Genomic DNA, 16,263 nt, shown 5'->3' with positions numbered 1-16,263 from the left:
ATCAGGCCTCAAAAGACACAAAGTCAGATACTTAGAAAATGAGGAACACAAAGTAATTAACAGTCTGTGAAAAATTTAGTTTCAGTGATTTGCTTGACATCATAGATGAATTTTATGGCAAAAGTAAAATGAGTGCCTGGGAGTTGTTCTACAGCCTTAGTGATGGCCATACTTTTCTTGCGTGCAATCTCAGGGCTTAACACTACTCATCTTCCAATGCCAACAATAAGGAAAGCAGTGATTAATTTCAAGCTCTAGGATTTAGCATCACGAATTTGCATTCAGGTGTTACCTCCCAACTTGCATTAAGAAAGAAAATTATATTTTACTGATGATAATAATCCTTTTCCTCTTCTATCTGAATAATAACTTACAAATCTTCCTTATTAAAGAGATTAGAAATATAAAAAGTAGAAAGGCTCCCAAAAAAATAGAAACAAACATTATCACGAAATACGGCTTGAATTTGCATGCTATTTGCAAGCAATTACCCTCTGCCTGTGTCAAAACAGCTCTGGGAACAGAATGGACCAGGCATTTGCCAGCAGTTTAACTCATGGTTTGTGAGAAACGGATGGCAGTGGATACATGCCTGACTGGCTGTCATGTAAGCAAACCACGAATAAGAGATGCTCCTGAACAGAACTAATGTCCTGGCAACACTTTACACTAACACAGCACTGTGCGAAGTGCCAGGACACTGAATTTGAGCATTAGCTCCCTGTTCCCACAAGGCAGGGGTTCCAACACTGCGCTCTAACTTACAATGGGCCGTTTATGTGTGAATGCAAGCTATTTTTAACATATTGAATACAGTTCAAATACATTTTTTTTAAATCAGAAGCCGTTTTCAGAGATGCACAGACAATTGGGATAAAATAATAATTTGTACAAGCAAATTTAAGAAGTTTTCATTTGCAGCCTTGATATTGTCTCAGTACCAGTTTTTTTTAGATGAAATTTTCTGGATTTTCAATGAAAAGAAACTACGGGCCTGATACATACTGTTGTGGGATGTCTTACTGGACATTCCTACATAGGAGGAAAGAAGCGTGGTTCAGAAATGCTAGGGCAAGCCGAGACTCATTCCAGCTATTCCACCTGATGGACTTACTAGCTTGGGATACCTGGGTAATCCAGCTGCATTCACGGCACGTACATGCATGAAGGCTTTTGTCCTTCCAACTTATTATCTTATTAAATTATATTAATCCTTAAAATGGTATTCCTTTATGCTTTTAGTTGCAGTGTTGATATGGGCAGATGAACTGATTCTGTCTGCATCTCCCAGTGTAAAAGTGTAAAAAGCACACATAACAGTCACTGAAATGATTAGATCCATCACATGGACCTTGACGATTAGAAGTGTTAGCAGTAGAAAAATAACATCTTTTGTACGGCTCCAATCTATGACATTTCTTTTCCCAGGGATGGGATGAGGATTGAACTGTACAGAAAAACTACAACGTTACACTGTATTTCATATAAATGGTGTTCAAATACTGTAGTAAAAACCTACACAGAAAGGTACAGTGTAAAATTACCACATCTTCTCTTAAAAGTAAAATGACAGTTAAAAATCCAGAACTGCAACCTTTTCTTAAAAAAAAAAAAAGGTAAAAATAATATTTTTCATAATTTAGAAAAATTATCAGCAATGTCATTGTGATTGGTTTGGAAATGAATTTAAGAAACTTACCACTTCTAAGGCCATAATACGTTCCTAAAAATAAAGTACAAGATGCTGTTAGAAAGTAAAGAATATAAATGCAATGTAAGTTGAACAATGATGAACAGGAGTCATTTTGCTTTTTTGCTGGTCGTATGTATGGTATTTTGTAAAAATCTCACGGAATAGGAACTGCTGTACTTAATTGGACCTCGACCCATTTATCATACTATCTCACTCAAACTTTTTCCAAAGAAAAGAAACTCCCCAGACACAAGGTAAGAAAGAATTTGAAAAAAATCACTCATGAAATATTTTTTTCAAATAGTAACATTAGATTTTCAATACTGTTGATTTTACTCATATGTATCCCAAAGTTTGATTTCTTTTTTTGACCATCTGTGGCTGTAAATCTAGCATGTTTTGGATTTCATGTCACGTTAGCATCTGGTTTAGTTTTCTTTTAGGCATTTCCTTAGAAAACTAGAAAGTAAATTCCGTATCATTATTCTGTTATCCAGAAATAGCTCTGAAGAATGTCTTATTAATAACAAGTCGACGTTAGTCAAAGTCTAATGTCAGACAAAAGTAAAATAAGCTTGTGTCAGTTTTAATCCAGCACAAAATACAGAGAACCCACAATTTATAAGTTTACTGTATATATTTTAACATTCAGTTTCCATTTAAAAGTACCTTCAAGAAAAATATTAAGCTAGTAAAATCAAGATCATGTACTCTGGCACTATGTCCTGACTAGGCACGATACTTTAAGTAATTTAAGAAAACTCACATTCAAGTGTTTAGGTGAGCCCACTTTTAGAGGACCTGACCATTAAGACATTAGACATTACAGGAACTCTCACCTTGCTCAAATATTACCTTTTTGAAAGTATGGGAGAAGAACTTTTTTTTTCCCCTTTCTGGTTAGATGAGGCTAAGAATCCTTATACTTTTTCTGTTCTATCCCTAACAGGTAAAAAAGATTGTAATAATCTGGATTTATTCCTGCAGCATCCAAAGACAGTTAGACAAGTCTGAACTGACTTCACTATTTTGAAAGTAACAGGTGCAACAAAAATTTCTTAGACCAAAGAAAGAATTTGGGAGCCAGAAACAGTTCTTATTTGCAAGAATGCGAAAGCGTTTTCCTTTTTTAAGATAAGGTGGAAGTGAGTTACAAAGACTCTTCTAGAGTTATTACTGTCTTAACTTTAAAATAACAGCTGTTTACTAACTGAACAGGTGTATGTATTTATGTAAAACCAGTATTTACATATTGTATATTTACATATTTGTGTAAAAGCAGCATCCCTTGGATTACTAAAGGGCTAACTTCTGTTCATTTAATCTTTTGAAGAACAGACAGTTCACCATAGTGAAATCTTTAAAGCTTATTCACTGAATGATGTTTGGGGTGCAGATGATGTTAGTTTTCATCAGCTGCTCACAATAGTTTCATCTTTCATTACAATTCTAAACCATAGAAAGCGAGACAACATACTGTAGGGAAAATAACTGAATCAAGTGAAAAAAAAAATAAGATTGTGTCTGTAAAAGACTAATTGGTTTTGAAAATGTACAAAAACCCAAGCAAGACTGTTCAGGAAAGTATGCACAAGGAACTATCTAAAGGGAAAACAGGAATGCACACATAAATTTTGATGAAGTCCTGTACACTATCAAAATACAACTGCTTAAAAAAAAAGCTAACATTTTGCCAGTAGTGGATGCCGCTAAACTGGCTGATGTTGGAACTGCATACACAGTGGTTCGAAACTCCATGTGCATAAACTGATAATAAATAATAAAACAAAGATATGGAGAGAAAAAAATGCACTACTTATTACTTTCAGTTACAGGACTCTTTCAAAGTAGCGTTTTTTTAAAAAAAATAGACAAAAAAGTAAACTTTTAATTTTTTTTTAAACAAAATGGAAGATGATCTTATCCCGAAGAGCTGGGAATCAAAAAAAACCAGATACATGACTTTTGGAGGGCAGACTTTGGCCTGTTTAGGAGCCTGGTTGACAGAGTCCCTTGGGAGGCAGTCCTAAAAGGCAAAGGAGTTCAGGAAAGGTGGACGTTCTTCAAGAAGGAAATCTTAAAAGCACAGGAACAGGCTGTCCCCATGTGCCAAAAGATGAGCCGGCAGGGAAGACTGTCCTGGCTTGAACAAAGAGCTGGAACTCGGGGAAAAAACGAGGTTCATGACCTTGGGAAAGAGGGGCAGGTAACTCAGGAGGATTACAAGGGGGTCGTGAGGTTGCGCAGGGAGAAAATTTGAAGGGCCAAAGCCCAGCTAGAAATTAAGGGGGGGGGCAGGGCGGAACAGCAACAAAGGACGAGGAAAAGTAAGCCTGGAGAAAAGGAGACTCAGGGGACACCTTATTACTCTCTACAACTACCTGCAAGGAGGCTGTGGTGAGGTGGGGGTTGGTCTCTTCTCACAAGTAACAACTGTCAGGACAAGAGGAAACAGCCTCAAACTACATGAGGGAAGGTTTAGATTGGATATTAGGAAAAATTTCTTCACCAAAAGGGTTGTCAAGCATAGGAACAGGCTGCCTAGGGGAGCGGTTGAGTCACCACCCCTGGATGTGCTTAAAAGATGTGTAGATGTGGTGCTTAGTGACATGCTTTAGTGGTGGACTTGGCAGTGCTAGGTTAACAGTTGGACTTGATGATCTTAAAGGTCTTGTCCAACCTAAATTATTCTATGAGTCTATGTTTCAGATTTCCTATAGATTTATTTCACCTATGGTTTAGTTTCTTATCAGTAAAACTAGGAAAATATGGGGTTCTAGAATACTACTTAATTTTGACTTGCCTATTAAGAAAAGTTTGCTCGGTGCTCATCACAATGCATGGTAGTTGGGGATTCCAACTACAATGGTACATAAGTAAAAGTTTACTGAATTTCTCTAATTTTTTTCTCAGAAAAGGTAGTGTATTAAATATTAAAGTCTATTCTTTCTTGGAAGCAGATCCGAGATACAGACTGAGTATTTCAGCACATCAGAACAAACTTATGAGAAAAAAATATTATGTGAAATACTCAAAAATAACTATTTTGAGATGCTTGTTCCCCCATAACATTGCAGTCACTGTTACAAATACTTATATTTATTTAAAGATTCTGCAACAAACCCCAAACTCATTACTATAAAAAAGACGGTATTTACAGATCTCGTAAATTTGTGGTGATAGTGAACAGCAATTCAGATATAAATTCCTTTGGTTGAAAAGGACTACTTTGGGAAAAAAAAAAAGTCTTAGAGTGAGTGTATTAGTAGGATGATTCCAATCATAGAATAAATAGTGTTTTCAGATGACTCCTGTATCAAATCGGGTGCATGAGCTAGCTGCCAAATTCTAAAAACTAAAATTTTCTGAAGACTAACATGCAATGTAATAGGAATTTTACCATGGATAAAGTATACATTATCAATATATTTATATTTTTGAATTAAGATTCTGTATATTTAATTTTTTTAAATTTATGTCAGCATGTCACTAATTCCAAAGCAAATGTAAACAGCTTGCAAATGTTTTCCCAGAGAACACTCATACAGTTGAATATTGCAATTATCATGCATAGCATATTATTTTCATGAATGCAATCTTTTGTACTGTGGAACAATTTTCACAAAAAGGAAGATGGAAACCTTATAATCAGAGCCTTTTTTCTACCAATGAAGTAAGAAGTGAGGTTATATTCTTGGAGTGTCTATCAGAGAGGATGTAGAAAGTGATCTAGACTCCTCACAAGCTAAAAATTGTATTACGATGAATATGAGCACACACATAACAACAGAGAGCAAGCATATGGGTAATGAGAACATAGATATTATCTAGAACATATATAAACTCTAATATATAATCATATAAAGTCATATATAAATATAAATTTATGTATGACAGAAATTCTAGTCAAAAGTATGCAACACGTTCAAAATTAAAACCCAAGAATACACTGATGTCACCCAAAGCGTCAGCCTCCTAGCTCCCAAAACACCCCGTATCAAAGAATTGCATATATTACATACAGTTTCCATCTTCACACATAATATAAGAGAAGTCAGGTTCACATAGAAAGATGTAGCTATAAAGATTCTCACTGTCTACTTAATGAAGTATTATTTTGTCTTTGTCATGCTAGTTGCAGTCCAACATATTCCCTGACTAGAGGTACACATGAAAACTACTAGCTCAGTATTTCCAGGAACAATCCTCATAAAACTGCTTTTTTTTTCCTTTCTTTTTTTTTTTTTCTTTTTTTCTTTTTTTCTGTCTTTTGTGGTTTTCAGCTGACGGCATTGTAGAAGAACTAATTGTATGTCATTCAAATTACCTTTAACAAAAGGTGCTCTTTGTCTCCCCTTAAAAAATGCACAAACTGAAAGCATAATAAAACATACATCCTTAGCTCTGGGGAATATTGTTGTCACATGATGCAGAGACACGGCAAAGAACCTCATGGTATCCCCAGTCACCATTTGCCCACAGCAATACACTGATTTCTGACAGAAGATTTCCTCATGTCTTTAGCTCTTCTAATACTATGGTCAAGCATTCACAGCTCAAGTAACAAGAAATAACTCCCTCAGTCATGATAACCTGACTGCTTTCAATTGTCTGTCCATAGTCTAAAACATACAACCTTTCCATACGCCTGTTTCCTGAACGTGCTTTACATGTATGGTCTGCTTAGACTGCAAAGAAAAATACTGTAGGACTTGGGGGCAAAGAGTACTATTTTATTTGCTGGTGGTCCTTAATTTGGCAAACAATTACCTTCTAGCTATCTACTTCAATGAAAGCACTCATACATTAACCAACTATACGTATGCTTTGGTGAACTGGGGCTTACAAGAAACAAGTATTCCATGTCACCTGGCTAACAAAATGATAGGAGTACCAGTTCCAGGTCCAGGAAATGCCATATTTAAAGAAACCCTCACTTTCCTCTTACTTCCTTGATATATTGAGATGTAACAGCTTGGGAAGATGCAGGCATGATCACACGAGTAGGTTTTTTACAACTATTTGCTAGCCAAGCTGTACATATTCGGGCAATGCAAGTTTAGAATATAACATTACAAGAACAGAGGATCCCAGACTGGGAACATTTTGAAATGTATTGACTGAGCTGGATATAATACTAACTAGAAAAATATAGATGTTTTTGCTGAGTACTTTGACTGTGAAAGCATGGGCATCTGAAGGAGTAAAAAAAACTGCTATCAAGCATTGGAGTACAAAAATAGAAGTCAGAGCAGTACAAGTCACGTATTTCAGAACGACCAGTTAGGGAAAGGCATAAAGCAATTTGATCAGGAACTCGACAGAGCATCAGAAATAAGGCAAGCACATATATGCACACAAGATACTATTATGATGCAACTTTCTGCAGTATAAAATTACTCCTCATTCAATCAGAAGTAACATCATTAGAACAATTTGTCAACTATAGAGGTTCACATGAAAGCAGATGCAGAATTGCTTCACATGAAAGGAGATCTTTTTACATTGATGTAACTAGATATGCACCTGTGTAAACTGCTTGCGCAGACAAGCTCTCAGCCTTGTTGAACTTGAGCTGCCAGAAAGCTCGGCCAAGATTTTTGTTTGAACAGGAAACAGCTGGATTGGTGTGTTGTGTAACTTTTGGGCCTTGAAACTTGCCTCTTATTGGATCAAACTGTTTCTACACTAAATCTTTTGATACCTCTAGCCCTCAAAATGCCTTCTATTATTATATGAGAAGAGAAGGCTTATCTTGAAACAAACTCCTGTGGCCAAAGCTCAGGCCGTACATAATTTCATTTTCTTTAACAGTCTTATCTCCATTAATTCTCTCATAAATGTTGTGCTTCCAGTACATTTCTAGAACGGTGCTTCATTGATACACCCTTCATATTGTATCTAAACTTTTTTATATTCATGTTAGGTATTGTTTGCTGTAATTTGTTTTTAAAAAATTCTTTTTTTCCTTCTGTGTTCTGAAGAATAGGTACACGACCCTCCCTGACAACCTCCCCAGCCTCAGAATTCAGATATTCCAGCTTGGTTTTGCTTTCCGAGCCATTTTCATTTCAAAGGAGCATGTTTTCTTTGACGGTAATGCTTAAATACTATTCCAAAGCTGAGCCTAGGGTAAATCTTACTTTTTTCTAAGCACGAATTTAAAGTGCTTAGCACAAGCAGTTTTACTGCTAGATGCCATACAATACGAATTTACAATACTGTATCGAGTCCTAGCATATATCAGCTGCTCCCTTCTTCCTCAAGAAGGTGATAATGGACATTTAATGTTTCAGAGATTTAAAATACTTATTTAAAATCTTTTACTTTCAGTTTTATTTGGAGACAGAGCAACACAGCCCACAAAATCTAACACAATCAATGACGTGGAATATAATGAAATTTTGCAGTTCTGAATGCAGATTTGCACTGCCCCTATTCAACACACAGTTTCAGTGAAGCCAGCAGTATAACAGAACAACTTCAGTGCATAGTGTGCCTTAAAAACAGCATTCTTTTCACTGATGGGCTAGATCTACCGATGCCTAGGAGAATACTGACTACTTTAATTTTTTCTAATGTGCAACTAAATTGGTGGGCAGAAACCTAGCAGTATTACCAGCTATCAGGTCTGTATTTGGCTGCATCTATTTCCAAAGACGAATTTAAGATACAAGGGAGTTCAGAAAACCGTAATGTTGTAATACAGTTTAGTAATTTTAAGGGTGACAAAAAGTGTAGCTAGTTAATTAAAAAGAAAGTATACCTGGAGAGCTCCCATTTCTTCCTCTCTTCTGAGGGTCTTCTCGAGCAGGTCTACAAAATGAAAAAAGGAACTTGTAAATTCAACTTCCTGCCTCGTGGCCTGACAGAAAAAGTACTGGGTAAAACAGTCAGTGAGTTTTTTGTTTTACAGCTTTCACAACATTCCTTTTCAGCTGATTAAACTAATTGATGAAATGTGTCGGTAATATGATTGTTTCCAAGCATGGGCTGTTGAGGTGGCTACAAAACAGCTACAAGAAAACAGCTTGGGGAAAAAAAAAAAAAAAGCATTAAAATTCACAGAAAAACTTGCCTATGCTTAAATCAATCTTCTGGTGTATTTTAGGATTGAATGAAAAAAGTCAGAGATTCATTCTGAAAAATGATTAAACCAGAAGTAGATCATCAAAGCTATGCAATTATATACGAAAAGCTACTCTAGGTTACTTTTTTTAACAACCAAGTAACATCCCCTGGGGAAATGAGTGCAGACAATTTTGACTGTTATCACAATAATTCCCTTCTCTCAGTAAAACGGAACAATTTCGATAATGGAAATGGTCAGAGCACTGAAACAAACATAGTAGAAAAGTTCTTTACAGTCTTTAAATCATAAAATCCCAGTATCACTTGTGTGACAGTTATATACATTGGCACATACAGGCACATATGTAACATTTCATGTTAGAAATTAATTTCTGTTTGAGTTCTGTGGGATATGTCACAAGTTGCTTTTCTATTTTATTTCATTTACATATTCTCATGATTAAAATTATGTTTTTGATCAAGTACATCTTATTTAGTATTGTGGGAAACCTTAAAGTTATAACCTTATGGAGAGCAGGAAAAACAAAAATATGCTGCAGGCTTATTGCTATTTTAACTATCAGAAATTCACTTCTGAGTTTTGCATGAGAAGAGCACTGCTTTAACTAAGCCAGAGACCAACTTTGAATCAAGATATGTCCCAGTTTGCTAGCAATTAGGAGAGCTGAGATTATGAAATTGCCTTGACAACCTCATAGGACTGAATTCTGACTGTTCATTCCCACATCATCCAAGCAGAGAACTGCTAGCTGAAAGTACCTGTGTATTTTTCCTTAAGAAATAAAGATTACTGAAAGATGCATAGCTCAGTTATCAAAGATTAGCTTAAATGATTTACAGTCCTTTAAAAACTACCCAAAATATTCTACCAATATGAATTTGCCTTCTTTCTTTTATTTCTCTAATTTCTTTTCTTTCTTCTTTCTCTCATTATGAACCCTGCTTTGAGCACCCAAAACCTGTTACCTCTTTTCTCATAGTTCATTATCCATTTCTGACCACACACAGATTATTTGAGACTTATTTTCAGGCACCTATCCTTCAAAAGCGATGCAGATAACATGCATAAAATTTTAGTTATTTGTTTCACAAGCAGAGACACTGACTTGCTGTTCTTTCTTCCTAGCTTCTATGCAGTTTTTTTTTCCAAATCCTTTCTTAAAATTAATAAAATTACTTTCTTCACTTTCTTTTGGCACAGTCATGTTTTTCTGTATTATTCTTTGGTATGCTTTCCAGTACAGTGACTCAACTGCCATATAAATTACTGTAGCTAAATGTGCTGCCATCAACATTACTTAGTGTGAGAATTTGGGTTTGGAAAGTGGCTGCCCTGTATGTTTTCCTTGGGTATATTCCAGTATTGTAACTGAATTGGTAAAAATTAGTATTATAATACTAGCTTAAAAAAAATAATGAGGAGGGAAGAATAAGTCTATGAGAAAGGGATGGGAAATGAAGGATTCTTCTCCATGTTCCATCTAACCAAAAAAAGATTCCTGTATTTCACTTTGTGTTATTTTCATTCTAATGTAATATTTAAGATTCTGTTGTACAGACATGATTGTTCTAAGTGAAAAAGATGTTATTAAAAGGTTCTTTTCAAAGGCCTTTTATAAATGCAGGGAAATTACGCTAAGTTCTGCTAACAGTGTCTAGATTTGAAAGTTCTGCATCTGAAAATAGGGATATCTAGAATCCATTTACTTTATTATACCACTGCCTAAACTGGCTGTCCTGCAGCATGCTTCATAAAACTCTGTCCCCAGGAGGGCAGGTGTGTACTGAAGTGGTGTTATTTAACTGACAATACACACCTATCTCAGAGAGTCACGCTTTATGACCATATGACCATATCTTTAAGAACTGGGTTCAGCATTTAAACTGATGATTCCATTTAGTACTCAATCTAAAATAATAGCATGTTTTCTCCAAAGCTATTAACAGAATGCATATTGAACAGCTTTACAAAAAAATCCCATAAAAATATAGCATATTGTATCATTCTTTTAAACATTGGTATTTATAATGACAGAATATCTTTGCTTACTTGGTCTGAAAAGTTCTGTCGGTATGTTTTATAATTTGTAAAACACTTCCCATCATTAATTTCTTGTGCAAACATGTTTTATGTATTCAGTGCCAGAAAATAATGTTACAATAAATTTAAGACAGAGAATTGTGTCTGTAATACAGCAAAGATGGTCACTAGCCCTAGTGAAGTCTCCTTTCGTTCACCCTGTGAACAGCCTCTGAGTTTAATTATAACTTTCTTTCCTAAGGGAAGTTGCACAGTGCCATGAGTTTCTACATTTGTGAACAATCCTGCTATGATCATCTTTCAAGGCCTAATGTAACCACAGGGTTCTCATTCAAAGCAATATATCATTATTCTCATGGGGCGCAGTACACATCAATTTATAGATTGTCTAGAAAAATCAGCATTAATGAAAAAGCATTACAAAGGCACCTTCAGGCATTGATGGTTGTTCCCAAAAGATGAATAATAAATGGAAAAAGACAGCAAGAGAAATTACTTTTAGAAATAAAGATATTCATCAACGTATTTCCTTTTTTCATTTTTAGCTCAATATGAAGCTCACAATCCTATAATGACTCAAAAGCTAAAACTATTCAAAAAAATCAAGTATGTTTAAGTTGTCTGATACCGCTCAAAATCAACAGCAAGTTCAGGATATTGCCTGCAAAATTAGGGATCACACTTTTATGGAGTTTTACAAAAATAATTTATTTACAGTGGTTAAACTCCAAATCATCTAAGGTTTCTATCTCATTTAGCTATGTGTCAGTGAACACCAACTGAGTGTCCTTACAATTTTGGCACAGCATCGTAGATTTATCTGATCAAACTTCCAGGGAATATACAGGTTATGATTTAAAGCATTCCACGAGAATCACTATCGTTTGCCTGACACTGAAACAACATAGTATGTTGCAAAACAGTGCAAATATTAACCTGGAGATGAAGATTTTATATTCCATCATAACTCTCATATAAGCGACGGAAAAAGGTATGCAGTTATTCAGACAGACTTTTCACACACACACACGCACTCCACTTGTAATTTTCGCTGCTGGTGAAAAGTATCAGAAAATAAATTTAGGAGCAATATTGATTGACTGGAATGAGTAAAATACAACTGTAGTATATTATTTATCCTAGCCGACCCATTAATCTGCCAATAACTAACTCTAGAATGTTAAAATGCAGTTCAATCCCTTTACCTCTGTGCTGGGAAAAAGCTGGGAAATGGGACATTGACTTTATATTACCTGGAGTATAACAAGCAAGCAACTTCCCAAGAATTTGAATTAAAAACAACATATTTATTTCAGCAAGAACACTGAACAGCCTTCATTCATTATTAAGTAGGAACTGGTTTTTAAATCCTGCATAACCTCCCGTTTTAAGAAACTGAAGATAGTGCTAGACCACATTCTGCTTCACATTCTGTGAAGACTGAAGTACCAGAAAAAAGTCAGCAAATTGGATCAATACCAGAGTAGTATATTCACCACCAAGAATTTAAATGTGGTACCTGCCAATTCACAACTTGCTCTTGCAAAGGGGAACACGCAAATACAGAACTGTAGACAAAATCAGTTCTTATAGTCCCAGATATCTAGTCATATAGTCAAAAACCCTAAAATGGGATTCAGATTACTCTGAAGTTGACACTTGCACTTCAGTCCTGCATACATAGCTAATATGCTGTAAACTATCCAAGATATCTGCAAGCTGCCAGCAGATCGGACTCAAGACTCCCACCCCTCTGAAGCAGCTGCAGATCACACAGGATACTATATAGCAACTCACATAGCACACAAAATACTGCTCCTATGTGACATTAAAACAAGAAATCCAGGTTATGACAAGATAAGAATGGCAGTTTGGAAAACAGTGTCAACATATTTTTTGAATCATCAAGCTAAGAACAATTCTTCTCCAAAACACAAGTCAGGGCTTTGAGTTACACATCACTAAAACTATTTTTGATTTCCCAAAGTTTGCAACCCTAGAAATTTAGGGTTTATGTTACACAAGCGTATGCCAAACTTTTCATAAATCATTTAATTAGAAACCCTCATGATTTTTATCTTTAAATTTGCTTTGATCAAAAACTGCAGTATATTTATTTCAAGTCTTTCCTATCCTTCTCACTTCAAATACACATCCCATGGCTTTCAATCATCATTTGGAGATGTTTCCCACAAAGCTACTGAACAGATACTGCAGCATTCCTGTAGATGTACAAGGCAGCCAAGCAGGTTTCCATCAAGTCTGAAGGAATTTTCAAGCAGCTGAATAAACCAGTTTCTCTCTGCTAGAAATGACTTATCTTGTACATGCCTACACAGCAAAGGTTAATCACATATTATACCACTTACAAGTTTTTCCCTTCACATAATGAATCTGACATGAAGGGCCTATTTTGGGGGGTAAATTATGCTGTTTCTAACTGAACCAGTTTAAGCAAAATGTTTTAGAATAGATACATTCATGTCTAGTAGACACAGAACAACTGCAATTTTGTCCTGTACCTGTGTTAGTATGATTCTGGTGAATGTCCTCACAGTACCGTGACAACAGCCATGGTCCAGAAACACTGAATACTGAAAGATGTTTCAGTGAGGCTGGACCTTTGTACAGTCAGGCCAGACACCACAAATCATCCTGGCACAAAAATAACTGAGATGAAAACCAGTACCGGGACTCGCTTCAAACTACTCTAATTGAAACAGTACTTGCCATGCATGTAAGCCATTAAGAGAATTTCTACATAAACATGTTTATCTTAAAAAAGCTCTAGAGAAATAGATATTTCTTAGAAACTTAATTTTTGCTAGTGTAGAACAAGGCCCATAAATTATGAGTAGTTCAGAATGTGTTTATGTAATCCCTAGCAAGATTTAAAAAAAAATAAATCTCCTAAGTCAAAGGCGATACTGTTTGACTTGACTACAACATACAGTATCTCTAAGATATACAATATTTCTATACTGCTAGTTTCACCCCCACCACATTCATAGGTTTAGTGAATGAAGATAGAGTGGAGAAGTCTCAGAAGTGTGTGTTGTTTCTGGTTTGTTTTTTTTTTTTTTTAAATGGTATTCAGATGGTTAATAGTTTTCATGGCCAAACTCAATGGTCACTGCATTTCTTTTATTTGTAACTTCTGCTAAACAAAAATGTCTCAAGTGATGTTTAATACTGATTAAAGCTTTCTGGTCCATTATCAAACTGCTATATTAGCATTGAACACAGTCCACTATCTTTGAAGATTATAATTCAGTTACCACCACTGTAATCAATGCAGTGCTCATCACTGCCAAGAATGAATCAGCTGTTTAGATACAACAGTTTTCTCATCCACATGTAAAAAGAGCTCCAAGCTCAAAGGAACACCATTTAAAAAAAAAAGGGATTCCCTTTTGCTGTATTCTTTGCCGTTATAAATTCTAGCAACTTAATAGCTACTGTAGTCTTTAGTAAATAACATAGTCAATATTTCAAAAGAATATACTTTACACAAAACTTTGAAGGTTTTTTTAGTGATTCATTGTTTTGATACCTTTTAGGTATACACTTCTATTTTTGCCATGGAACTTCAAAGCAGATTCTTAAACCTACAGTGGTGCACTTGTTTACATTAACCTGAAGCAGCACCCACAATCACAACAGAGAATAGAAAAAAAGCATCTGAAGCTAAGAGAGAAGGAAACACTTCACTGCTCAGATTCCCTAAGAGACTTATTGCTATGCGGGAAACAGAACATACTATGTTTTCTTTCTATTCCCTGAGGCTTAGGCAGCTTTGATATTTTTTAGCACAACTTTTAAAGGTTCACATCTTCAGTCCTAGCCTGCTCTATATTTCCTTATTTGCTAAGCAGCTAATCACTTCTGGGAAAAGGAAAGGATAACATATAGAAGGGAAATGTAATCATTTGGCAGGTGAGAGGGACAACAGAGAAGTGCAACTTAAGATTGTCAGATAATTTTCTATTCAAGTTGTGCTCGTGACTTTTATGAGACATTTTAGGAATTAGTGGTATCTTGCTCAGTCAGGTCTAAAATCATGCAGCCGAAATCCCCTTCAGACATTGAGCATGAGTGGATATTAAGACAGGAGGATAAAAAAAGGTAATGTTATTTACTGTAATGGCAGCTTCCAGCAATGAGCAGCTGAAAGAATTCCTAACAAAAAGGACTGCATCTGGACCCTCCATGAGCTATCCGACCTCCATTAAACTTGACTATTTCTTCATTGAACCTAGTTGTTGTTTTGGATGCCAGAACATTTTGCAATAATGAGTTTCTATAATTGAAGCGTGTACTGCGTAAAAAAACCCCACTTCCTTCTGTTTTAAACATGATGCCTGGACTGTCAAAGACTTCTTTACATGTAAAAATTTTGCTTCTCATTTATTTACTTCAATAATTCATCCTTATGTTTCAAACCATTATTTCTCTTTATTATTTCCTTACTTTTCACTTCGATGCAGATACTCAAAGCGAACTGTCTACCACACTTCATTTAGAAAAACTCTTCCAACCTTTCATTTGTCCCAAGAAGCTGTCCTAAATACTCATCATCAGTTCTATAACCCCGTTATCTGAACTGTTACACTGGTGGTCTTACAATGTATTCAAAAGTACAAGAGTACTTTCACATACACATTTTCAGTATACAAGATATGTTGAAGACTTGCTATAACCCATTCTACAGTCCAAATACGCTTGGGTTGGAATAGTTTGTCTGGAACACAAAATAAATAAATTCAGAAAACTATACTAAGATTACTAAACAAAAATTTATAGGTTCCAATGTGCTACTTATGCATTTAAAAAGAGGCCCTTATAAAAAAAATGAGTATAATTTTTTTCTAATGCTTACATAAGACTTTTTAGTTCTATTCCTGGCTCTCCCGCTCATGTTAGTATCTTCCTGGTTAATTTTCTGTACTTCATTTAAAACTGGCTAAAGAAAATATTTCCCTATCTTCACAGAGCTGATGTGAGGCTTAAAGCGGACTGAAATCCACGCAAAAGATACTCTTATAAATGCAAAAGGAACTGCACAAAGTTTCATTATGCCTTTGCAATTCCCTAACTTATGAGCTGAGAGATGTTAAATTATGTTTACCATATTTGCTTTGTACCATGTTGATTCTCAATGGAGAGATGCTGCAGGAAGCCTAAGAGGGAGGGTTGTGAATATATACATGCTCAACATATCTTCAACAGCAGTTATACGTAATCCATTGTTTTCCTTTGAATGTCGCTCGTGTAGCAGCAGACATGCTATAGAGGATTCCAAACAACACCCCAGGGACCTTTCTAATCAAATACTTACTACAGTAAGTACGTAAATACTTACTTTAGTAAGTTCCAGCAAGTTTCAGTAAGAAACTCAGTGACATGGACAAATCAGAAGTGATAAAATAAAACCATT

At 35.4% G+C, this 16,263-nt stretch overlaps 1 protein-coding gene across 1 annotated transcript in view; it reads right to left on the bottom strand.

The window, feature by feature from the left end:
* Positions 1 to 16,263, bottom strand: part of CEP128 (centrosomal protein 128kDa) — a 125,921-nt gene that overhangs the window by 24,132 nt on the left and 85,526 nt on the right. Inside the window, exons 18-19 of the mRNA XM_009895894.1 lie at positions 8,460 to 8,509; positions 1,700 to 1,723 (exon numbers count right to left, since the gene is read on the bottom strand). Coding sequence (XP_009894196.1) covers positions 1,700 to 1,723; positions 8,460 to 8,509 — 74 coding nt within the window. The remainder of the gene's footprint in view (positions 1 to 1,699; positions 1,724 to 8,459; positions 8,510 to 16,263) is intronic.

Source organism: Charadrius vociferus, unplaced genomic scaffold (genome assembly GCF_000708025.1).
Source record: "Charadrius vociferus isolate BGI_N301 unplaced genomic scaffold, ASM70802v2 scaffold102, whole genome shotgun sequence".
Classification (NCBI taxonomy): Eukaryota; Metazoa; Chordata; class Aves; order Charadriiformes; family Charadriidae; genus Charadrius; species Charadrius vociferus.
Note: the sequence above shows the minus strand (reverse complement) of the source record. Positions and strands in the feature narration are given on the sequence as shown.